Consider the following 27,475-nt stretch of genomic DNA (forward strand, 5'->3'; position numbering starts at 1 on the left):
ATGCACAGTACTCAAGGAAGAGACAGAGATTGCACAGTGAGCATCACAGGGGTTGAGGGATGACCTCACTGTCCACTAGAACTGTGCAATGTGCAGTAGGGGGCAAGATTGGACAAGGTACTTTGCACTAAGTGGTTTCAGTTAGCAAGAGGGACAGGACTAGCCACTGTAACTACACAATGCACAATGATTGAGGAGCAGATTACAAGGATTGCACAGTTGGGGGTTGCAGAGACCTAGAGGTGCCCTACTACTCACTAGAACTACGCAATGCACAGTGGGAGGCCCACTATATGAAGAGATTGCGCAGTTGGGTAGGATAAGGAGACAAGGGAAGCAAGGTTGTTCATTGTAACTGTGCAATGTGCAGTAGTTGAAGAGGGATCTGAAGTGACTGCATAGTTGGGCATGACAATGTCACAAGGAGGCCTCACTATCCACTGCAACTGTGCAATGCCCAATCCAGGGCGGGAGGGATCATGAACTGCGCAGTTGGAAAGACTAAGCATCTAGATAAATGGTCTGGACTCCAAGGTTGCTCGATGTGCTGTTGGAGGAGATTGTCCTTAAAATAAGCAAAGTGCACAAGTCCGAGAGGTAAGCATTTCAACACTAAGAATTAGGAGTGTGCAAAGTACTCATCACTTTCCCAGTGGAGTGAATATGCTTGTGCGTTGCGTAAGATCTGAGGACAGGGATGAACTCCAAAATTAACTAGGTGTGAGATCAATGAGATGAGAGAGTAAAGACATGTAACAAGTCTTAAACATGATCACGCACATATATACAGTCAATCACATGACAATAAGACACACATTACCCAAAACCAACAAGCGTATAGTGAAACAACACTTGTCTCCAACTGTGACACCTGAAATGTAACACTTGGAATACAAGTTACGACATAAGTGTCGACTGCAACCAGAAAGCACACTAAGGTGTGACAGAGAGTCTAGCGCATATTCTTATGATATATGCAAGAAAGAGGTGTGTTTGTGAATGCATCAAAAGCTAAGCATATATAAGCAAGTGTTTTCGCCGGTTACAATCTTAGAAGGCTTAAACACTCGGTAAAACATAAACCGACCATGAAGCATTTACGATCAACTTGGAATGAAAATTCGTAAGGTCACATGGAGGCTCCAAAATTCATGTGTAGGAACAATTTTGGAGGGTGTTATACGTAGCGACAACAAGATGTTAGTGGCATTATTACATTAGGAAGTATAATACAGACCAGCAAAATATGGAGATGGAATTCAAAGACCCAATAGATGGCAGGAGGGTAGTTTTAAGGGCCATGAATCAATGCCCACCAAGGCTAGTATCATCCAACCACATGGAAGCAGTATTGAGGTGAGTCGATGTTGAATGGGCAGTAGAGTGCCTTATCACAGACAGCAAGTAGCAAGAGTAGCCATGACAGCACTTAGATGACATTCAGGTATTTCTTCGTAAACACCAAAAGGTTTTCGCTAACATTCCTCCCAGTAGACCACCATACAGGGGTTTTGAGCATGTCATAGAATTAGAGGAGGGTGTTCAGGCTGTGATAACCAATCCTTACCAACATCCCAAGTTCTACAAAGATGAGATAAAGAAGACCATAAAGGAGTTGTTAAGGTTAGGCCATATTCGACCAAGCTCCAGTCTGTTCGCTTATTCAGTAGTGTGACTAAGAAGGACGGTACCTTGTGGATGTGGATAGACTATCGAGCTCTCAATAAGAGGACAATCAAGAACAGGTATCCTATCCCCAGGGTTGATGAGTTGATGGATGAAATAAAAGGGGCTAAATAATTTTCAAAGATTGATATTTTGTTCTAGCTATCATCGGATTCAATTTCAGGAGAAGGGCATCCCGAAGACAGCCTTTAGGTTCCACTATGGGCACTATGAGTTCTTGGTTATGCCATTTGGGCTAACCAACGCCCCCACAACCTTTCAGTGATGCATGAACCATGTGTTCAATAAATAGTTTCATAAGTACTTGTTGGTTTTCTTTGATGATGAGGCATAAAAAACTATATTGTTGTCAACATTGACACTGCCCAAACCCTCAAGGGCTTTTGCTTTCACAGCGAAATCTTCCTCTTCAGTAATGCCACTGACATCAAACATTTCAACAGCATTGCATTTGGATGAAATGGTGAAGGGTTGTTCTTCACTGTTGCCATTTTTTAAGTGACCAACATCAACCTGAGAAATCGCCGACTCCGATTGTTGAGTGTCTACAGCTTTCTCCTTTCTACAGTCCTTTTGATGAGCTATATTTTCCGTGCGTTCCGATAAAAGTCTCTGCAAGTTATCTTCCTCTACTAGCGGATTTTGATATCGAATTGGTAAGTGTCTTTCGAATTCTTTTTGCTAATTGCCAACTTCTCGTGATGATTCAATTCTGTTAGATGCTACTAATTGCTCATGATTGTGTAGTGAACGACAACATTCAAGCTCAGTCCCAGATGTATCTTCTTGTTTGAAGGCTATCTCTATTTGTGTCCATGATTTACCTGCTCTCATGTTATATCCTTGAATCAAGACTTTTGACTTTTTCTCAAGACGTACAACTCTACTGGTCTCACCTTCCATATGATTCCTCACATTTTCAAAATCATTTTGTGTTGTTGCGAGTTTATTAGTAACACTAGCTACAATACCTAGACCATAGTTGTTACGACCTGAAGTACATCATATCTTCAAGACAATCATCATGAGATTCAGAAAAGTCATCGACTAAAGCATCTTCATGTCCCATTCCCACTCGCAAAATTGAGACTTCTTCAATTAGTTGTGCAGCCTCATTTAATTCTTCTTCATCAAAATCATTTATATAAGGAATTGGAACCTGAGGCCTTCCATTGGGAGCGCCCTTACTGCCCTTTTTTTTCTCCTTGACTGAGTTTTCTTCAAGGGGATATTTTGCATTATCGTGCTCTAGTAAGGACACCAACTCTTTTTGGATCACTTCATCGGCCTACTCAATGAAATTTGTTGGTGCAAAAGAATCTTTATCACCACCAATATCTTCTTCTGCATCTTCCTCATTGTTATGATATTGTTCATCCTCGTGTTTCTCAAGATAGTCCTCATCCACATCATCTTCATCTAGATTATCATCCTGATTTATATCAGTGTCATCAGAATCTTCAACATTATAATCATCTACTACATCTTGTTTCGTTTCACTATCGATATCGTCTTCCTTATTATTGATTTCCTTTCAACATGTTTTAACTTCTGCATATGATTTTTCTAAACACTGAAATGCTTCTTGAATTTTACTAAACTGATCAACGCAAACAGGACGTGAACGTAATGGCACATTGTGCAGCGAACAACATTCAACGACCCGCATGATTATATTGTGTGCCATGGCTCCGATACCACTGAAGCATAAAAATTGATAGCTTGTAGACTTGAATGTAAAAACATGCAAGAGGTATTTTGCAATAATAATTTATTATAAAAAAAAATGTATAAGTGATGATTGTTACAACGAGGATCCGCATATATATACTCAAGCAGGTGTCCTTTCGTGACTGGACATGTCTTTTAGACATGCCTTTTCACTTAACTTAATGACTACTTAACATAACCAATATTTTATTGTTTAATATTTACATTTATTTTATTTATTTTACTTGTTATGAATTATATTCATAACAGATGACATATTGATCTACAGCAAGACGTGGGAAGATCAATTGAGGCACTTGGACGAGGTGTTGGGGATTCTGGATGAAAAGGAGTTATATGTGAAGGAGTCCAAGTGTGAAATTGGCATGACGAAGATGCTCTACCTAGGGCATGTGATTGGACATGATGGGGTTCATGTACACTAGGAGAGAATTTGGGCAATCACTGATTGGCCCACCCCAAAGAACGTTATAAAACTGAAGAGCTTCGTTGGTCTCTGCACTTACCAAATCAACTTTGTTAAGGGGTTCACAGTGAACATCTCTTACAGACCTCGCCAAGAAGGGAGCCTTCATATGGTGAGAGACAGCACAAGAAACATTTGAGAGGATGAAGGAGGTGATAAGTACATGCCCCATGATTGCACTACCAGATTTCACCGATCCATTTGTGCTGGAATGCAACGCTTTGAGGGCAAGAATAGGGGCAGTTCTTAGTCAGAATCATCACCCCATAGCGTTCGAGAGTCGTAAACTCGGAGATTATGAGTGACACTATTCAATCTATGACAAAGAGATGTTGGCCATCATGCATGCATTGGCCAAATGGGGAACAAGTTCAAGGTAAAGACAAGCCATAACACCCCGAGGTTCCTCGTGGAACATAAAGTACTCAATATAAAGCAACAAAAATGGATCAATAAATTGTAGGCCTACAACTTCGAGATAGAGTACGTCAAAGGAAAAAACAAGATAGTGGTCGATACTCTTTTGAGGATGCCACCCAACTTCTCACTCATAGAAATGGTAGATGATTGGAAGTCATCGTTGCTTGTGGAGTATTCAGAGAATAAATTTTCTTGTGAGATTCTACAAGGGTTGATTTACGATGACAGGTACCGGGTTGTGAATGATATCATTTACTAAAAAAACCAAATCGATTTGGTATTAGAATCACAACTCAAGGAGAGAACTATACAGGCATCTCACAACTCACCCTTTGCAGGGCATCTGGGGTACGTAAAGACCTACACGAAAATTAGGGAGAGGTTCACTAGGAAAGGATTCAAGATGGATGTGTTGAGGTTTGTGAAGGAGTGCAACACTTGTCAGTAGAATAAGACAGAAGACACTCATCCAACAGGTTTATTGCAACCACTCCCTATCCCGGAGCAAAAGCAGGAGAGCGTTTCCATGGACTTTATCACCGGGTTACCTCCAACATAGGGAAAAGATTGTATATATGTGGTGGTAGATTGGCCCACAGAATTTGCTCACTTATTCGCCATGTCATCAAAATATTCAGCATCACAGGTGATCGAGATGTTTTTCAAGGAAGTCTTCAGAGTACATCAGTTTTCGAAGACCATTGTCAATGATAGAGATAGTAGGTTCATGGGCAGCTTCTGGTAGGAGTTATTCAAACTTGTGGGGACTGATCTAACACCAAGAAATAGCTAACACCCACAAACTGATGGGCAAACAGAGATAGTCAGGAAATGGTTGAAAGGCTATCTCCAAAATTATGTAACCAGCCAACAAAAGGAATGGGTAAAGTGGTTGCACTTGGGAGTGTTGAAGAAAGTGTAGCTACTTTCAGTCTTCATAAATGTAATTTTGATATTTGTATTTATAAAAGAAAAGAAATATTGTTTTTGCTATTTATATCAATGAGTTTCTTGCTCATTAGATAGGTCTAGCACATGTCAAAGTGCTATATGAAAGTCAAAGAGTCAAAAGAAATGTTGAAGACCCTTAAGGGCATGTTACACCATGTGTATTTACGTATTAGAGTCAAAAGAATACCTCCAAGCAAAGTCAACAAGTTTCCTCCATGCAACACCATCACCAAAGAAGAAATCTGAATTATATATGACAAGTCGGCCTCATGTCTACAAGTCGGCCTAAAGAAAGGACAGCCCTCTATATATAAGAGGTTGTCCACTCCTCCAAGACAACGCAATCTACCTCTGAAATCCGCGAAGTGAAGGGACGCGTAAAGGGTGAAAAAGAGATGATAAAGAGAGCCTCTAGTGCAACGAAGAAGGAAGGAAGGACACCAAACCTTAAAGGACTGTTCTAAGGTCTATTAGAGTACGTGCGAAGATAGAGAGGGTATCTCTGCTGTCATAGAATCCCTCCACCACAGTCATACATATCTCCTTGTTTGGGCCAAAAAAATAGGCCTATAAGGCCTCTCACTCAAGCGAAAAAGAAAAGAGGACTTCCACATAAGGATCTTGAAGGAATCCCCTCACACGTGCGAAGAAACAGTGATAAGTTGTTGTCATATCAGACCTGCAACTATACCTCAAGAAAGAGCTCCATTGGAGAAGGGATAAAGTACTCTTCATATGTGAAGGAATCTACCAAGGAACAAAGAGGAATATCTCTTATAGAAGAAGCATAACAAGGACTACTATCAATTGCCAGAAGAAGGACGAAGTGCCAGAGGAAGGAGGACGAAGTGTTGGAGGAAGGAGGGCAAAGACTTGACTTGTGCTCGGAGGATATTATTGTCAAGGGTCTAGGATTTGGCATTTATCATTAGAAGCTTCAATAAGAGAAATTTGAAGAAGGGTTTTCCTCTCTAAGAGAGAGAGGTTTTGCCTTGGCAAAGAGCCAACATCTTGTGTTCTTGTCTTTTGTATTTTGATAGCAGTTTGATGAAGTAAAAGAACATACACTAATAATAAGAAGAAGATCAAGCTAACAAGAAGAAAAAAAAAAGTGCTTCACAAATTGTTATCATTGCTAGAAGAATCTTATCTTAACTATGATGCCCTAGATTTTTCAATAGGGAGAGCATTACTACAACACCACTTTCCACATGTCCATCGACATGACTCCCTTCAAAGCATTATATGGGTATGACGCCCCAACATTTGCAGACAGGATATTTGGGGATAGTCGAGCACCTCTGGCCAAGGACTGGATTCAGGAAAGCCAAGATATTTTAAAGGTCCTCAAGGACAATTTACACATGGCTTAGAATCAACAAAAATTATATGTAGACAGGCATAAAGTGGAGCATAGGTTTGAAGTGGGAGATATGGTGTACCTTCGTCTTCAACCCCACAGACAGTCATCACTCGAAAGAAACGAGGAGGAAAAAGTTGAAACCTAGGTTCTACAGGCCATTCAGAATTTTGAGACAAGCAGGAGAAGTGGCCTATGAACTCAAGCTTCCTAAAGGATGTAAGATTCATAATGTTTTTCATGTCTCATACCTTAAAAAGACCGTCGGACAACATGTTGTCACTTCCACAGAGCTCCCACTATTGGACGAGGAAGGAGAGTTGATCTTGGTTCCAGAAAAGATCCTAAAAACAAGGGAGAGGAAGTTGCATAGTAGAACAGTGAAGGAGTACCTAGTAAAGTGGAAGGATTTACCTGTGGAAGACACCACCTAGGAAGGTCAGCAAGTGCTCAAACATCCTGAGTTGAAATTGCTTGAGGACAAGCAATCTTGAGCGAGGAGGACTGTAATGTCCTCGACCACTTAGGAAGCTTATGACAGGGTCCACTAACCTAACATGGTTTCCGTAGGCTAAAGTGGTGAATAATTTAATAAGGGAACTTAATTTGCCTAAAGAAAAATTATAAAAGTCTAAGTGGTGAAAAGGGGAGATCTCCTATGCAAGTGAAAAGTCACTTTAACTTTATAAAGTGAAAATAGTACAAAATGACTTTACAAAAGTTAAAAGGGTAAAATGGCAACAAAAGTGGCCATAAGTTTATAAAAGAGAAAAAGTGAGGAAACTCTTCTCATTCGTGTATTTGTGATTTTGAGAAAAAAGCTCTTGGAGAGAGTTTTGGAGGGGAGAGAGTGTGGGAGGAGAAACTTAGGGTTTGAAAACCCTAGTCGCCATAGCTGATTTCAGTGTTGAAACTACACTCTAATTGGTTCAAGGAGTGAAATCACTCAGATTCACCCTCAGGATTCAATGGAGAAAAAGACTTGCAAGAGATCTTAAGTTGGAAGAGGTATTATCAGTTGAATCTCTAATTTGTTTTACTTCATCTATCTTCTTTCAAGTTGGAAATAGTGTTAGGATTGAACTATTTTTTCCCAAGCCTCACTTTGGGTCAAAAATTAGAAGTGGAGGTCGAGTTCTTATTGCCAAAAGGCTCGTATATCTTGCAGGGAGAGAGATTCGAAGTTCTCTTCCTAACCAAGACGAGTTTGTGGCAGAAATAAAAGGTGTCGAGCTGCTCCCTTTCTCTGGCGATGACCACTCTAAAGAAGAACGTGACAGTGGCTATAAAGAGCCGAAGTCTCCCTATTCAGTGCCATGGTGAATGTACAACAAGGGAAATGTTGAGTTGGGAGATTGCCTAGCTGATTCAAACCAGAGATTTAAGTTCTCCATTTCTACACATGTTGACAATCCCTGAAGTATACATTCCCGAGTTGCATTTGAGGTGAAAGGAAGATGATATGACCACTGGTAAATGAAGGTAGACGTTGGGGTCTTTAAATGTGGTACCTGTAGCTTACGTTGACCACACAAGGTTTCAGAAAACGAATTGTTGGGTCTGCACTTGATGTTGGGCGCTGATATCTTCTATCAAACATATTTATGTGCCCATATTTATTGGCTGAAGCAAATCCCAGTTTCTATTGTTTTTATTTGCCACTGTACCTTCATATTTCAAGTGAAGAAAAGGAGTATTTGTGCATGTTTTTTCCAAATTGTCATATATCAGCTGTGCAATAATTTCTGAGTCTGATATAAGTTGAATAAATTTATTTTCAAGTCTGTTTGGTAACAAATTTTGCAAAAAATTACCTGCAGCATGCATGTCACTTACGTGTTTGACAAAACCCCTCAAAGACAATATATCCAATACCTGAGCTTCCTCTTATCGTTGTTGTTCTGATATAGATCCTTCAATGTTTTCCACATTGAAAACGGTGTCTCCTTCCCATGGAGACTCGAGACTATGTGGTCTCAAACTCCCTCTAGAAGGATCCTCCTCGCTCTAGCCACACATTTCTTCCATTCTGCCAATTCTTGGGCATTAGCAGCTGCTAGCTTGGGGACTTCTTGATCAATGAAGTCCTTCAAACCATTGTCCTCTAATACTGCTTCCATGCGATCCTTCCAGGCTATATAATTCGAGCTGCCATCAAGGGCATACTCGAGTCTCAAACCGTTGAACGCCATTGGTGAAATTTGAGATGTGATAAGAATTCGAATTCTATAATCAGGGACTTCAAACTTCAAACTTCTTACTTCATTGTATATTGTTCTTCGCTTTGATCACCTTTGCTCTGATACCATGTAGAATTTCCCACTGTAGATCACTAGATAACGCAATATACTAAAGAAAAATACTAGATCTACTTCTACAATCAAACTTTGCAGAAGCTTAATCAATTTGAACTAGATCAATCAGAACACATATAATAGAGAAGAAGAAATCATACACATGAAACACAGAAGAATACTCTGGGGAAAGCCTCAGCTAAAAACCTCGATCTCTGTATTATCATACAAGTGGAAATATGTCCGGATTACACAAAGCTTGAGCTCACAAGCTATCCAGCTCTCAGTACAATCCCTTTGCTGCTCATAGACAGCCAAAGGCTTCCCACAAACCACCTCCTCTGCACTCCAACCTCCTATTTGCTTGCGCAGTTTCTCCTGGGGTCCAATGTTGCCACCTGTGTGTAATTACCTCACGCATTGTTCACTAACCTTTGAAATAACTGCGCAACCCTGAAGGAGATGATTCCTTCTGCATGGATGAGTTTCCTATATAGGAAAATTCCTCCAACTGATAGTACACTGTCCCTTCCTCTGATCTCAACTGGGTCTCTGACTGAACTGACATGCATGAGTTATTTATGAGAGAATATTCAGTTATCTAAAGTGCAATAGTTACATGCGTGCATGTATTAATTAACTGAACTCACAATCAGTTCCACAAACTGTTGGAACTAATCTAACTAGACTTAACTTAGTGAACTAAGCTAACTAATTACAACTCAAAGTACAACTCATCCTGATCACTTTAATTAAGGGATAACTTCTTCAATCAAAGGGAAAACTGTTGCATGTTTTCACATAGGCTTTATGTTTGGTTTTCTCCAACTAATTAACTCAAGATGAATTAATTAATATTTTTCAAACAGCTGCTAAGATCAAATTCGAATTTTAATTCTCAATTTTATTTCAGAGACTAACTAAAATTGGAATCTATCCCGAAATGTTATTTATAGCAATGCTATTTTTAGCATTTCTATTTCATCATTCCTTGTTTCTATTTCCAAAACTGGTACCTGACATGCTATTTATAGCATTTCTATTTTTTGGATTTCTTGTTGCTATTTTCAACACGTTATATATGAGGGAATTGTATTGTGTCCATGTAGATTTGTATTCTGAGTGAGAAAGAGAGAGGAGATTGTATGAGAGCGAAGAGAGAATTATAGCAGATCTGTTGTAGGTAGTATCTCTTCAATTTGTTGGATAATATAAAATGAAGGGCTCGTTGTTTCCCGTGGACATAACCCAAATTGGCTGAACCACGTATATTTGTGTCTCTCTTGTTTTATGTGTTTTCTGTGTTTATATTTCTGCAATATATTTTGTGTTCCATTGCTCTGTAAGATATAATTTTCTAACAACTGGTATCAAAGTCGAAGGTCTATTTGACTGATAAACTCGCAGGAAAGAAGGGTTCCTGGTTCGAGTGGGAGAAATGGCGGATGATGGTAGGTTTAGGGTAGAAAAATTTAACGGCCAAAACTACCAACTATGGAAGATGTAGATGGAAGATTATTTGTACCAGAAAGATTTCTACCAACCATTGAGCGGAAAGACAAAGAAGCCGACAATTATGACAGACACAAAATGGGATATTCTCGATAAAAAGGCACTTGGAACAATACGGTTGTGCCTAGCAGCGTTGGTAGCCTTTAATATTTCAAAGGAAACGACAACAGAAGGTTTAATGTCAACATTGGCCAAACTATATGAAAAAACCTCGGCCTCAAATAAGGTATTTCTTATGAGGCATTTATTTAATATGAAGATGTCAAAAGGTGGATCTGTTGTTGATCATTTAAATGAATTTAATACAATTACCAGTCAGTTAAGTTCTGCAGGGGTAACTTTTGATGATGAAATTAGGGCTTTGTTATTTCTATGTTCATTGCCAGAAAGTTGGAATGGTTTAGTTATGGCCATTAGTAACTCTGTCTCTGGATCTAGTACTTTAAAGTTTGATGATGTTGTCGGTACAATCCTTAGCGAGGAAATGCGACGGAAAAGCTTCGGTGAGACATCAGGTAATGCTTTGACTGCAGAGACTAGGGGAATAAAAATGGAAAGAGGAAAGAGCCCAGGATATCGCAGTAAGTCAAAGAAAGGCAGATCCAAGTCCAGATCGGGGATAGTGTGCTGGAAATGTGGCAAGAAAAGACACCTGAAGAAAGACTGCGGAACGAAAAAGGAGACACGCAACAAGAAAACAATCATAAAGCGAATGTAACAGGTGATGTGTTGCAAGATGCTTTGATTCTTTCATTAGAAAATATTATTGATGCCTGGGTGGTAGATTCAGGGGCCTCATTCCATGCCACACTTGATAGGAAACATTTCCATCATTATGTTCAAGGAAATTTTGGACAGGTTCGATTGGGTGATGATAAACCCTGTAAAATCATTGGAATGGGTACAGTTTTCATAAAACAGCAAAATGGAAATCAATGGCTATTGAAGGAGGTAAGGCGTGTTCCAAATTTGAAGAAAAATCTAATTTCAACAGGGCAGTTGGGAGGTGAAGGCCGTGTAACTACTTTTACAAATAAAATTTGGAAGGTCACTAAAGGAGCCCTGGTAATAGCAAAAGGAGAAAAGGTTGGTACATTGTATTTATGCAATGGTATTTCTAATTCTGTTAATGTTGTAACCTCTACAGGAGCAGATACAGCATTGTGGCATCATAGGCTTGGGCACATGAGTGAGAAGGGGATGCAGATTCTTCACTCAATAAATTTGTTGTCAGGTTTGAAGCATGTTGATTTAAAATTTTGTGAGAATTGTGTTTATGGAAAACAGAAAAGAGTCAGATTCCTCAGAGTTGGGAAAGAAAAGAAGATCGAAAAATTAGAGCTTTTGCATACAGATGTATGGGGACCTACTCAATTATCATCTCTCGGTGGCTCTCGTTATTATGTTACTTTTATTGATGATACGACCAAAAAGATATGGATTTATTGTATTCAAAATAAATCTGATGTATTTGATACTTTCAAGAAATGGAAAGCTTTGGTTGAAAATGAGACAGGAAAAAGGTTGAAGTGTCTCAGATCAGACAATGGACGTGAATATTGTAACAAAGAGTTTGATAGGTATTGTTCAAAGAATGGAATTCGCACAGAGAAGACAGTTCCAGGAACACCACAAAAAAATGGTGTGTCAAAAAGGATGAACAGAACGATCATGGAGCGTGCAAGGTGCATGAGATTGCATGTAGGATTTCCTTTACAATTTTGGGCAGATGTTGTAAATACTGATGTTTATCTAATAAACACAGGGCCTTCAAGTTCTTTGGATGGTGGTATTCTAGAGGAGGCATGGACAGGTAAAAAGGTAAACTAATTTTTAGAGACTTTTGGTTGTGAAGCCTTTGTCCACATTAATAAAGAAAATAGAACAAAGCTTGAGGCAAAATCAAATAAATGTATCTTTATTGGATATGGTATTAATGATTTTGGTTATCGCTTTTATAATTATGAAAAACACAAAATCATTAGGAGCAGCGATTTCATATTCAATGAAAAGGTTTTGTATAAAGATCAGTTGCAGGAAAAGAAACAGGAAAAAGAAAATAGAGAATACACAGTGCTTGATGAGATCACAGAAAAAATGAAGGTGCCTAAAAATCATAATGATCAACAGCAAGAACAAATACAACAACCACAACAGCAACAAGCACCTCAAACACCTGAAAGTGGTGTTAGAAGATCTACCAGGATAAGTAGACCCCCTGAACGATACTCTCCTTCATTATATTATGTATTGTTGACTGATTCTGGTGAACCAGAATGTTATGAAGAAGCGGTGCAGGTAGAAAGCAGGAAGAAGTGGGAGCAAGCCATGAAAGAAAAGATGGACTCCTTAGCACATAACCAGACTTGGTACTTAGTCAGGTTGCTTGCAGGTAAAACAACATTGCAGAATAAATGGGTTTACAGGTTGAAGGAAGAAGATGGAGGTAGAAAAAGGTATAAAGCTAGACTTGTGGTGAAGGGGTTTGTACAGAAAAAGGGTATAGAATTTGATGAGATATTTTCTCCTGTTGTTAAAATGACTTCAATCAAAACTATTTTAAGTCTAGTAGCAGCTGAAGATTTGCATCTTGAGCAGCTAGATGTAAAGACAGCCTTTCTCCATGGGGATTTGGAAGAAATATATCTGCAGCAGCCACAAGGATATGAGGTAAAATGAAAGGAGAAACTAGTGTTTATCTCAAAAGGAAAAATGATGGCAGCTATATTATATTGTTATTGTATGTAGATGACATGCTTGTTGCAGGTTCCAACATGTAGGAAATAAATGTGCTCAAAAGAAAATTGGCAAACTCATTTGCAATGAAGGATTTGGGTGCTGCGAAACAAATCCTTGGTATGAGAATAACCAGAAACAGAAAGAATCAAAAATTAACATTGTCTCAGAGTGAGTACATAGAAAAGGTGTTGAAAAGATTTAATATGCAAAATGCAAAACCAGTTAATATACCTTTGGCTAGCCATTTCAAACTAAATAAGGAGGTGTGTCCCAAAACTCAGGAAGAAATGGCTTATATGTCTAAAGTTCCATATGCATCAGCAGTTGGAAGCTTAATGTATGCAATGGTCTGCACAAGGCCTGATATTGCACATGCAGTGGAAGTTGTAAGCAGGTACATGAACAATCTAGGAAAAGAACATTGGATGGTGGTGAAGTGGATTCTCAAGTATTTGAGAGGTACCACAAATCAAGCATTATGCTTTGGTGGTTCAAACATTGCTCTACAGGTATATGTTGATGCAGATATGGTCGGTGATAGAGATAACAGGAGGAGCACAACAGGGTATGTGTTTAATCTAGGTGGAACAGCCATCAGTTGGGTTCCAAAACTGCAAAGTGTTGTTGCACTCTCAACAATGGAAGCAGAGTATGTTGCTGCTACAGGGGCTAGTAAAGAAATGATTTGGTTACAAAAATTTTTGGATGAATTGGATAAGAAGCAGGAGTTGGGCAGGTTATACAATCATAGCTAGAGTGCCATACATCTTGCAAAGAACTCTGCATTTCATTCCAAGACTAAACATATACAGCTCAAGTACCATTTCATACGGTCAGTGTTGGAAGATGGACAGTTGAAGCTGGAAAAGATACACACTAGCCAGAATCCTGCAGATATGTTAACAAAAGTTGTAACCAGGGAAAAACTGAGATTCTGCTTAGTTTCAATTGGTCTTCAAGTATGATGAAGAAGATGAAAAATAGCCAGGTCCAAAGTGGAGTCATTGTCTAGCAAATGAAGCAGCAGTGGAGTTGCTATAATCAGTCTCCAAGTGGGAGATTGTTGGGTGTGGAGCCTAATTATCTTCTTTATTCAAAGGTATCACCGCATTGGACCCCAATTCGTTACCGCCCGTAATATTTGCGCTGCAAGGGGGGTCTAGGGGGAGGGGGTCGACAACAATCTTTAGGAGCCCCCTTTGGCGGTGGATCGAGGGCAATGCCCCAAAGCTAAAAATAGATGTAAAGTTGACTTGTAAAATGTTGTAATTTTGTAGTCAATCTGGGCCGTTCATTAGGCGGAGATCTAACGTAGAAGTTATGTTTAATTTAGGGTTTTTTGCCCTAGAAGAAAACCCCTCACTGTATATGAGGGAATTGTATTGCGTCTATGTAGATCTATATTCTGAGTGAGAAAGAGAGAGGATAATGTGTGAGAGCGAAGAGATAATTACAGCGGATCTGCTGTAGGTTGTATCTCTTCAGTTTGCTGGATAATATAAAAGGAAGGATTGGATGTTTGCCATGGACGTAGCCCAAATTGGGTGAACCACGTATATCTGTGTCTCTCTTGTTTTATGTGTTTTGTGTGTTTATATTTCTACAATATATTTTGTGTTCCATTGCTCTGTAATATATAATTTTCTAACACCAGGTTCCCCAACCCTTGGGCGCCAAGTTCACAAACTGTGCGCATAGGTTGACTATGTTTGAATCCTTAATATTTTATATGGTTTTCTAACTTCACTAAGGCTGTAGTTTGACATTTATTTTTTGAAATACATCTAGCCATCGTCAAAATCTACAAAAAAAATATTTCTCAAAATTTCTCTAAGCATTGTACAATTGTATATTTTGTAAATATAATTTGTATAATAGATCTGTAAATTATTTTATTTTCTAACCCTTGTTTTGCAACTGGGGTTTTATGGGGTTTTCTGATTTTGAATTTTTTGTATATATTCGGGTTTTGGGTTATTGTAAATTCATTTGTGCAAGTGAGATCGAAGGAATATTGTTGGATTAGAGCTAGATCTAGGTCTTTGAGGGTAAGATCTATCCTCCACAATTTTTTGTAGGCCCAGCTACTGAAGAATTTTGAAGTTAAATTTAAGATCTAAGGCGAATTCGATTTTTGGCAAGGGTTTGCAAATTTTTTAGGGCCTCCAAGCCCATCATCCTCCTCCAGGCAAGTTGTCTAGCCTCCTTGGCCCAAGTGTCACCCTTTTTCAGCCCCCTCAGACCTGTGCGTGGCCTCTAGTCCACTCGGACTCCTCTCTTGCTCTTGTTGCAGGCCTCTTGAGGCCTTTCCTCCTCTTGTCGCGGGCTTCTAGCCCTTCCTCTACCTTCGTCCCTCCTTCGCTAGCCTTTCTTTCTCGATTGCCCTTCGTCCTCCCTTTTCTCCCCTCTCCTTCCTCCACTCCCTCTTCTTTCTCCTCCATATCCTTCCTTCTCCTAGTCACAGCCTCTTTTGAGGCCTTGCATGCCCCTCTCCCCCTCTTTCCCTTAGGCCGCAGCCCTCCTAAGGCTTGCGGATGGCTTTTAAGGCATTGGAACCCTAGGTTGTAGGCCTAAGGGCTTCTTTTGGCCCGTCAGCCCCTTCTTCTCCTAGGTTGTGGTCCTTGAGGGGCCCACAGCAGGCTTGTTAGGCCTCTTTCCCTTAGCCGCTAGGCCTATTTGGCCTCTCTTGTATGCCTTTACCTCTTCCTTGGCCTTCTAGTCCTCTTCCTAGCCCTCACTTGTCTTCATTTCATCTCTGAAATTTTTTGAAGCTAATTCACGGTTGGGTTTTGCAGATAAATTGGCAATAAACTTGTGTTTTCATGTGGCACATCCATTGGAGAAATTTGGGTGAATTTGGGCTAGTTTCTTCTAGGCCTAGAGGCCAATTATTTGATCTCTAAACCCTATTTTCTCTTACTGTTTGCTACAGCTCGCTGAATACATTCATAACGGTGATTAAATTTGAAGTTAAATGCTCTAGAAATCACATACAAGTTGTCTAAATGCACTAAGAAAATCATGGTATAAATTTACTAGTCATTTGGTGAATTGGGCATTGTTTCTTGGGCATATTGGTTGACTGAATATCTCTGCATAACAAGAGCATTCAGATCTCATAAATACATCTTAAAGGGCTAAAAAAATCTAAATTTTCAGTTTGACAGGCTTGTTTTGGCATTTGGAAATTGTTTGGCACATTTTGGCACACATTTTCACATTGGTGGCTCACTGTTTTCACAATTTTCTTACTGCTGTCATAAGTGCATTGAAATCTGATATCATACTGAAACATACATCATAAGAAGCTTGGTTGGCTTATATTTTCACTTGGCAAGTCAATGGATGTCTCACTGCTCATATTTGGTTCATACATGCTTGTCATTTTGAAGTAAAAGTAATTTTGTTTACTGTTGTCCTAAATCTATCTTAACAGTGAACTACAAGTTACATAAGTGGTTTTCATTGTTTCATGCTCTAATAAGTTCATTGTGGAGAAGATTTGTTTTATTGTGCTATTGTGAAGAGGGTTGCTTAAACATTGGAATCTAACATTTGCTTGTCTTGTGTTAGATCTAAGAATCATTAACTTCACACTAAAATCTCTCAATAAGCACTTTCACATCTAAGCTCTACTCTTCTAATCTTATAGGATGGTTAAGTTACTTTGGGCATTGAAATTTGATTGACATTGAAGTATCTTTCTCTCTTGGGTATTTTGGCATCTAATTGGCATTATTGTGTTAAGCATCTAATTGAACATTGCTAAGGAATCATTGGATAATTGCTCTAAAGTAAACACATAATCTTGCTTTGCCATCATATCTTAAGAAGCTTTGATAATTTTATTGTCTATCTTAAGCATTGGCATCTTGAGAATTATTGGTTGTGAAATATCTATGGTGGTGAATCATTCTAAGTGAGCATCTCTTAATACTGGCATAAGATCATTGGCATTTACTTTGTTAAAATATCTTGGAAGACTTTAAATTGTCTCAAGTAATTGTCATTATTGTTGTTCTAAATTGCTATCATTGATTAAGCATCTTGTGGAAGATAAGTTTATCTTTGGATTGATCTATTGTTTAATATTGGCACTTGATAATTGGCACATTCTTGGTGATAAGATTGTCTTTCCATTTATTGTTAAGTACTCTTGTCATAAAAGCTAATCATAACTAAAGTACTTAAACATTAAGCAATCTTAACCTAAGAATCACTAATACCCTTGCACAAGCATTCTAAGTCTAGTTGCATTAATAATGTACCTCCAAGCATAAGCTTGGTTGATAGACATTTAGACCCATCATTTCTTAACTTAGCTTGAGAGATTCAGCACCTTTCTAGTGGTTAACACAGTGACCTTGTAGTCGTTAAACCACAGTCTTTGTAGCGTCGGAGGCATCGGGTGGTTGGAACACTAGGGGGGGGCGATATCGTTAATCAAGCCTTTGCTTGCTTCCCATTGGCTTACATCCCACAACCTACTCTAAAGACTGGTTCCAAAACAGTTAAGAGGAAGGCCTTAGAATAGGCATATAATTAAAAGTAGCCAAGATTCTTACATCACACCTATGTCTTAGGATTTGCATAGCATACAGGTTAGTGAAGCATCTAAGCAGCGATTGTCCATCCGGTTACTTGGTCTCTAATTGATAATTAGCAAGAAGTTGACTTCATAAGTTATGGGTCTCACATTCGAATAAGTCTTGCTAAAATTAACCAAGTAGCTAGGCCACTCAATCGTGTCTCCAAGACTTGGTGGTTGGCAACTTGTCTTCCATCTTCACATTTCCATAGGGACTACCCCCCATAGCCTGTTGTTGGGAAACAGCTAGAACGGAGAGGTAGGGGATCAGAGTGACAGCCCCCGACCTAAGTCGTTGTCGCAGTCCCTATACAATATGAGCGACAACAAGTGCATTGACCTAAAACAAATTGACTATGAAACCCATGCTCTAAAATAATAATAATAAATTTTCTTTCTCTTTTACATCTAATATATGAAATCAATAGTACATAGAATATTATGAAAACTGAACCTAGTTACATATTTCAACATTCCCTCTTAACTAGGGAGGTATTCATAATACATACACAGTACATGGACATTTTCATAGTGAAGAATTCTCATAAGAATAGTTGGATTAGTAAGCCATCTCATAAGATATATTTTCAGTTTATATCAATGCATCTTTATCATATCAACCAGCGTTGTCATATAGAAAGTCCTTGACTAGCAGCTCTATCTCTCCACTATATTAGAGCACAATGTTGGGGAGACAATGATTTATAGAAACCTTCATCATTGTCTCTCAAGGCACATACCCCATCCGGATGTTCACAAGGTATGTCCTTTTAGGACCATTCCCATCTTGGATTTACACATCCTCATGGAATCTCTTCAATTACTCTTGCCTATTGGATGCCCAACCTCATCCTCAAAGAGTATCGGTATCAGTTTCAGATGCTTACCCAATCCTCCATTCTTTCTCCATAATGTGAAGACAAGAATGATGTGTCTATCTCTCCCTCTCAACTAGAGAGGATCTATTCATTCCTTTATATGAAAGGAATATACCCAAGCTCCATCTTAATTAGGGACTCGTTTCCAACAACAGCTACCTGCTCTTTGGTGGATATCATGGTACTATCAGCTGCTTGTAGGGCTCCTTTCTGCGTCATCATGTCATGGATGAACTCCAACTTCTTCATCATGAAGCCAACTTCTTCGTAGGGCTTCAACCATCTTCTACATCACCTTCCCTTTCCTCTTCATAGTGTTGAACCAGGTAATGCTAGTCATGCCATTTTCTTTTCGTCGGGAAGTGACCTTCTCCGTCATCATCTGGCTATCCTTCATACTACTACCTCTTCCAAGTCATGTTCCTTCCAAAGTTAACCATCCAATATTATGTGTACTAGTTGTAGGTGAATTTCTACAACCCTCTTTCGATAGCCTTGTTCCAAACCAACCAGATCGTTTCTTTCAAAAATCAAAAAGTGAACTTCAAACATATAATTACCTCTTCATGATGGCCTCTTGTCATAATATCAACTTATGCAACATCAACATCCTGCATACTATTCAAACCCATCTCGAAGACATTTACTATCAATGTTTTCCTGCTTCATCATACTTATTAGGGTCTTCATAACTTCTTTATGGAGATGTCATAGCTAATCCTTCTAGATGTTGATTAATCTTCTTATCTAAGTGGTTGTATATACATCTTTACGAACTCCCCTTCTAACTTCTTCATATACTACTTCATAATTTCTATACATAGTTCCTTTCTACATAGAAACAGTTGTTGCCAACCACCTCATATTCTTCATGAGGTCATATAGTGTTGATTTTATCTTGTCATCATGCAAAAGAGTTCAAGGCATATTGTATTTATGCCTTCATCTATTATTCATAAGAGTCCCTTCTTCTTCAATCATGCTCATGAGATAGAGCATTCTAACCATTCTATCTTTATCCATCTATCAAAGTTAGCAAATATATGCATAGCTCTTCCTTCAAGAGATCATCTAAGCTTCATTTAGCAGCTTACCTTTTCTTTGCTTGAAGATGAAAATGCTTCAACTAAATTGTCATGTTGCACTTCTCTGTCACCATACCTTCATCCTTCTAAACTATAGATCCCACACTAGGTGAAATGTGACACTTGCTTCTTCTAAGTAGAGGTGAATCTTTTTAACAAAGATTCCAATGGAGGATCTTAATGATCCTCATTCTGCAAATGCTTCTTTCTAATGATGATGAGGTGTTATGGCTTCTTTTCTATCTTGCTAGATGACTTGCTCCAACCATATACACTACTACTTCAGTTATCCTTCCATGCTTTTAGAAAGATGCCATCTCAATTTCTACTATAATGCATCTTATCATGACTCTAATGCTTCCTACTAGGACTTGTTAACTTCTATTTACTGAAAATAAACTAAATGTGTGAGAGACCTTTTAATAGTAGAGTTCTTTCACTTCTTCTTTCTTTGACTTCTTTTCTTCTTGTTCATCTACTTCTTCGATCACATAGGCTTCACTTCTTTATTTCATGTTCTTGTTGCCCTTCTTGAGTTTAGGAAAATTCCTTTTGAAGTGCCCATATTCATTACATTCATAGCACTGAATCTTAGACATATTGATTTTCTTTTGCAATCATTTTCGAGGTTGAAACTTTCCAAACTTCCCTTTCTTCCATGTCATACCTGCATATGCTTTTGTTTGCTCATTTGATCCAACATCATTCTTTGCCTTTAATCTGGTTTCTTCAATCTTATATAATGACCATAGATCATTGAATGGTGTAGTTTCCCTTTCCATAGATGCATAATACAAAGTTGCCCCATTCATCTGGTAGTGCTTGAGTACAAGAGTGGTCATCTTTGGATCTGACATTGTTTCTCCTAGCTTTTGTAGTTGATCTCTTATTTGAGATAACTTCACGAGGTATGAGGCTACACCTTCTTCCTTTGATATTTTTATCTTGTATAGTTCGGTTCTTAAATATATTATTTCCCCTGTAGTACTTACAGAGAACAACTCCACCAACTTGTCATATATTTCTTTTGATGTCTTCAATTTTGCTACATAGGGAATGACAAAATCTTTGATCGATTCAACGAGGATCGTTTGAGCCCTTACTTCTCCTTTCATATACTTTGATAATGCTTGAGAATGTTCTTGTCGAGGTTTGGTGATCGAGCCCTTGATATATTCAATAACTTCATTTTGTATGAGGATCAAATCTATTCTCTTCTTCCATGCAAGGTAGTTAGATGTCCAAACAAGTTTATTTTTCTCCTTGCAAAAAGTAGTCATTTGGTTTGTAGGTTTAGACATGAAATATAAAGTACTTACTTGTCAAATGAAGATGCCTCCTTGGTGATGATGTTTTTCACTAGATGCTTCCTTGATGATGATGTCTTCTATAAGCTTTATAAGGAGGGATAATCATTCTTCTTCAAAATAGCAATGCTTCTTATTCAAGATAAGGAGGGATGTTCTTCTTCCTTCAAAGATGTTTGATATATGCTCGATCCTTCAATATGCGGGAGATCACTTTGATTTCTTTGATGATGATGAAGTTCTCTTCTTGCTTCCTTTGGTTGATAATGTAGAATGTGGAGGCTTCCAAGAATACTTCAAATGTGTAGAGTCCTTTCTTTGAGTGGAGGCAGGGTTCTTGAGGTCTTCTTCTTCCAAGAGTTCTTCCTTCAAGATGACAAAGTCTTTGTGATGTTTTGACTAGTCCTCCTTGATGTTCTTCTTCTGGTGTTTGGCCCTTACGTATCCTTCTTCAATTGAGTGATCTTCAAGTTGCCTCTTCTTGTCACCTTAGCTCTGATACCATGTTGAGAAATCAAAGGCAGCTAGGTTAGGGTGATTCCTCTTTTCTTTGATAACTACTTGTGATGTTCTTTTTACTTTGACTTGATATACTTGTAATTAGCTTCTTCCTATGCTCTTATTATGTTGTTCTTATCATCAAACAACTACCAAAACATGAAGATCAATAGTACATAAGGACACAAGATGTAGGTTGCTAGCCAAGGCCAAAACCTCTCCTAGAGAGGAAAACCCACAAGAAATTATTCTCTTCTTATAGAATCTTCAAATGACGAATTCCAATACCTTTTAGACCCAAGACAAAGACCCCTCCAAGACCAAGTCAACCTCCCTTTAGATGAGCTTCTCTTTCAAAAAGTCAAACTACTTCAAAACTGCGAACCTGCAAATTCTGACTACAGATTTCGGCCTTACTGCAGAAACCCCAATTCACACGTGTGGGTTAAAAGATGGTAAAATAAGCCTTCTTCTTCCTTCACTTAGGGTGCTTCTTTCTCCTTAGTATTTCAGATTTCAACTTGATCTTATTGACACCAAACTTCGGCTCCTTTTGATGATTGCAATTTAAAACTTGCTACAACAAATGATGCCCTAGACCTTCGCACATGTGAGAGAGATGCATAGGAAGAGGTTCAGATTTCGGCTCTTTTGTTGTCTTCTAGCCTTCCTTTGTTCTTCGCTTTCCTTCCTTGCTTGGATGCCCTTCAAATGAGGTCGAATGTTATTGTATATATACACTTTTATGAGGCTCGAACAACCCTAATGAGGCCGACTTCATCTCTGTAAGCCGACTTGTCTTCTTGCAAGCTGACTTGGTCTTGGAGGGAGACTTTTGACTCTTTTGACTCAAAAAATTCTTTTCACATGATACAAAATGCCCAATAGGGTCTTTTACATATGACAATGACTCTTTTGACTCCTTGACTTTTATGACAAATCTTAGAAGCACACAATGGGTGCTTTGACCTAAAACAAATTGACTTTGAGCATGAAACCTATGCTATAAAATAATAATAATAAATTTTCTTTCTCTTTTACATCAAATATATGAAATCAATAGTACATAGAACCTAGTTACATATTTCAACACAAAGGATGTGTACCATCATCATTAAGTGCAAGAGACACATCATCAACATCCTCTAAAAGGATTATGACCATGTTTGAATCATCATCAAGCATGGGCTCAAGGAATCAAGTGCAACCAACTAACATGCGTACAAGAGTTATTGAAGCCTAAAAAGTGGACCATATTTAATGTTCAACTTCAAACCATGAAAGTGTATCATATTAAGTATCTTCTTCAAATGTCACACTAGCTTAAGACCTTACACAAGTTGCCATATTTAAGTATGGGAGGATCATTTGTTACCCCTATTAGGTGCTCCCAAATGATAGTGAAAGAAAAATCCCTAGGTCAATTCCTAGGTCAACCCTTTCAATTAATAGGTCTAAGTGATAAGTGATATGGTCATGGATGGAGTTGTTGTGAGGTTTCATAGTCTTATGCATGGGCTACGCAAGACCAACATCCATGAGCACCCTTGCAAAGGAAGTGCTTTGTAATTGAGTTACCTTTTCCCCAACCTTTATTTTTCCACCCCTTACTTAGCCGTATTACTTTTGCTTTGATTGGTTTTCTAATCAAGATATCATTAAATTCATTTAAATCCCCTTTTAGAATGGGCAATTTGTTGCTCATAAGGGTCGAGATGTTTCCATTAAATCCCTTATACTTTGATAAGTGTGATATGCATGGAATTGGGGTGATGGCCTTATCTGATAGAGCTCAAGCTATCCTAGCTTTGATTTTACATTCATCGCCTACCTCTATTTTGCATATTGACATTTGGCATTTGCTCTTTATTCCTTTTTCCTTGCAACAACATCAACCACTGGGCATTTTCAAACCCCTTCTCATAAGATGAGGCAAACAAGGAACCAATATGAGCGACTAACAACAACCAACCCAAAAGAAAGAATTATAGAGAAAGGGATAGATGGCATGTGTTACGTATCAAAGAATATGGACACGTTATCTCTATCAAGGCCTCCCTTTCATGCCCCTCTTGGATGGTGAAACAAAATCCCTAGGGTGATTACATTTTACTAGAAGGAAAAGATGACCACCAAGGTCAAATAAGTCAACAAGTATGTTGATGTTTGTAGCTCAGGCAGGTAGTTCTGCACAGGCCTCAGTGTCTAGGCATGTAGTAGTCACCCAAGTTCTCCTTAGGAAACTTGCTCAAGTGTGAACAAGTCCCTATTGTAACTTAGCCTAAGTTTAACTTAGGAAAGCACCTAATTAATTATGTTGACTAATTAAGCTAAACAAACTTAGTAAAAGTAAAGTAAATTACTTTAATGATTATGATTTAATCTCAATCGTTAATCTCAAGTGAGGTAAGATCTAATTTGGTCATCAATCACTTTGGAGATTAGAGTTAAAGATTTTGCTCAATGTAATCTTATAAAAGCAAATGCTAAGGAGAGGAGAAAGGCATACCATACGACAGCACAAGACATTGAGAGATGCACCACTAGATGGAGTGGAGAAGGAATTCCATCCTAGAGGGTTGGGTCCAAGGAAGTGTAGGACAGCATTGGAGGTCCTAATCAACCAAGGAGATCGAGGACCAATCTAGGGCCTAATCTATTGGATCAGATCCAGAGCATTTTGTATCCGTGATTTTCTCAGTTGGGTCACTATCCCGGGATAAGAGCCTAGGTAATTTCAGATTTAATGAAGAACTGTTGATTGGGAAAAATATGTTTGCGTCATTGTGATTGAGATCAGTTATGTATAAATTTGCTTCCGCAAATTGTGTTAGGAATCCAGCTGTGCATTTATTCAATAGATCTGCAATCTGAGATCTGTAATCTGCTAGGCCAATGAATTGTCGAGGACTAGGTTCAAAGAAAAATTAACAAAGTATAAATTCCAAGCATCATGATCCATTATCTTACTTCAACCCATGATCCTTACTTAAATGCCCTAAACATTATATGTAAACACTTCATATGAATCAATGGCTAATGTGATGCAGACCCACCTTCATTGGATGAGTAGGCTGATCAAGTGAATGAGCTGATCAATAATGAGTGAGTCATCTAAAGGGCTGCTATCTGAGGAGCATGTGAGGCTGCTGGTTGTAACATTGCATCATGGCAGAAAAAATTCTCCTATGGTTACCCCTGTATCTAAGTAGGTAACAGGCCCTAGTAAAAAGCTTATGGAGTTACTAATGAGCTATTACTGTTTATAAGGTAGTGATAATTGTAAGTGTCATTGATTATACAAATGAAGTCTCTTATGGGAGCCCAGATGGATGAGAAAATCAGAATTGCTTTCTAAGGGTGCAAGTTAATGAGTCCGTAGAGCTTAATAGCTGTGCTCCCCTTGATTGATTGAGTAAGATGTTATATGTTGACCTTGTTTATAATGGATTTCCCTCTTGTACTATGGTCTTAAGATTTGGAAGTGGATTCATAATAATTTGATTCAAAAACAAGGCCATGGTCCAAATTCCAATGGACCAGAGGAAAAACTTATAGACAACAGGACCGTACTTTGCAGAATTGCACAATGGCAATACATCACCATATTATTTCCGTAATTAGATAACGTTGTCTTCTTCACATGCAATACACTGTCTATAGATGTCAACTAATCTCCTCTAAAGTATAAACAGCTTACAAATGTAGATCAATTGCATAGAAAATGGGAGTGCTGCACTTCTCCACAATCCTCATCATAAATGCACAAGTACAACCCAACAATATGCCAATTAATGCAAAATGCAATAATGGAAAAAGACACTTCCATACTAGTGCCCAAACACTTCAGAAGTCTTAATGAATTCCTAAACATGAAGGAACATATGAGAATGATAACTCGAATGAGGGAGGGGCATATAAGATATACACCACTAGATGCCACGCAGTCATATATCAATGCCTCCATTGCATGGTCTGCCAACATGAAACATAAGCAGCAGCCACTCACAATGGGGCCCAACTGCTGTGAGGCACAAAAAACATGTGGAGGTCACCATCTAACATTAAAGGGCCTTCTTTTCCCCTTTTCAGGCATCAATATCGTAAACATCCCATTAGATATTTTTGCATTCATGATTAAATTGATCAGAGAAAAGAACTGACATTGATAAATTATAACAGGGAACATTAATTATCCCATTTCCACTCAGTCATTGCTTGACTATGCATCACTCAAACTTGTTAAAAAGTATGAAATAAATGTTAGAGTTCATCATAATCATTGCATAACCTATAATGATAAACATAGCAAATCCTCTTTTTGGTCTAGAAGTGACGAAATTAGTTTATAAAGTTTGTTTTCCTAAAGAATTCAATCAATAATAAAGAATCATTGCAACCTGTAGTATATAATGCAACTGGATCAAATAAACAAACCTCAATCCGCTCATACAATACATGGTTCTTTGTGAAATATTTGTGTGTATCCTGTCCCTTGGCAAGCATCTCTGGATCTATTGGACCAAGTATACCTATTATACGTGCAAGCAATGTTGCCAGGGAATCATTTTGGAAAAGGACCTACAATTGAAAGCCAATTCAATTAGATATACAAATTTTGGTACCACTGCATATAAAGATGTTATAGAGCAAACATTTTTAAACAGATCCACAAATTTGTTATTAGATTACTCTAGAAACTGCAATCCCACTAGGAATACCATCAAATGATACAATCCCGCATGTGTGAGAAAACAAATCAGAATAAGATCATGAACTTTAACATTTTTTATTTTTCATAATTTATTTGAAAATAAAATGGCTAGGTTTTACCGATAAACTGAATCATATTATTAAGACAGCAAATCAACCACTTCCCTATACCATTTCTTAACAACCAGTTTTGTATTACATACTATCTTCAGTATATCTCTTTGTGATTTTTGACCATTCCTTATACACGAGCCAATAAAACAAATAGTCAACAAATACATAATATAAAACTATATATCCAACTAAGGCCTCAATGTAAAGCCATGGTATTTCTTATCCATTGACATGTAGGAATAACTAGATGATTTTTTCAATTGTGATTTTCATCGCAATCAACAATTCCATAGATGAGATAAATGGTGTTCCACATGAAATTGGCTAGAGATGCTCCCTACATTTGCTCAACTAACTCTCCTAATCATATATTTTCAATGCAGATTGTACCATGCATTGATATATCTTATGTTTTGTTTGCATTCGATTATATTACTCTTTATATTTGTCCCGGACATGATGACCATTAGACTGCTTGAATAATCACTCATAAAACTGTAAAATTGTGTCTCCTAGCAGGTTCTCCCCGGGTGGGCTCATATTCTCCAACAAATAAGTGTTGTCACTCTTTTGTTGAGTTGTACTACTAATGGCCTAAGAAGGGGAAGTGTGTCCATATCCCAAATCATACTATAAACTTTTCAATTTTCCCCATTATTCAATACAGATATTGCATTGCCCCGCTCACAGTTGCTTCATCATATATCATAACAATGTTCATGTTTCATAGTCCCATGAGAAAAGCCTCATCTTAAGAGATATAATCTTGAGGCTGAGGCAGCAAAAGAAACTCAAAAGCCAAATAACAAAGCTTGAACTATGTCACCTCGATATGAGGCCAATGCTCCAAGTCGCATGCTTAAAAATGCACATCTAAAGAAAATGGGACAAATTAAATAAAGAAAAAGGTAAGCAAATGGGCAGTAAGAAACAGTGTAAAGGAAATGGTAGCCCTGCAAAAAGTGCACCCTCATATTTAAAGGCATTCATGTGGATGAATAGCTTTAACAAACCTTACTTCACTATAAAAGTCAACTCATGAAGTTACCAGCCTAGTCATATCATCCATCATTACACATACCCTTTGCTTAATGTCCTGAAAACTACTTCTTGTCTTAGGGTTTCACATGTAA

At 38.2% G+C, this 27,475-nt stretch overlaps 1 protein-coding gene across 3 annotated transcripts in view; it reads right to left on the minus strand.

Annotated features, from left to right (window-relative positions):
• The window catches only part of LOC149198367 (uncharacterized), a 170,107-nt gene that overhangs the window by 15,982 nt on the left and 126,650 nt on the right, over positions 1 to 27,475 (minus strand). For all 3 annotated transcript variants that reach the window (XM_089406159.1, XM_089406158.1, XM_089406160.1), the window contains one exon: positions 25,953 to 26,096. In XM_089406159.1, the coding sequence (XP_089262285.1) occupies positions 25,953 to 26,096 (144 nt within the window). The remainder of the gene's footprint in view (positions 1 to 25,952; positions 26,097 to 27,475) is intronic.

This window comes from Pinus tabuliformis, chromosome 2_2, assembly GCF_031772625.1.
Source record: "Pinus tabuliformis cultivar Carrire ecotype Pingquan chromosome 2_2, CPIR1, whole genome shotgun sequence".
NCBI classification, from domain to species: Eukaryota; Viridiplantae; Streptophyta; class Pinopsida; order Pinales; family Pinaceae; genus Pinus; species Pinus tabuliformis.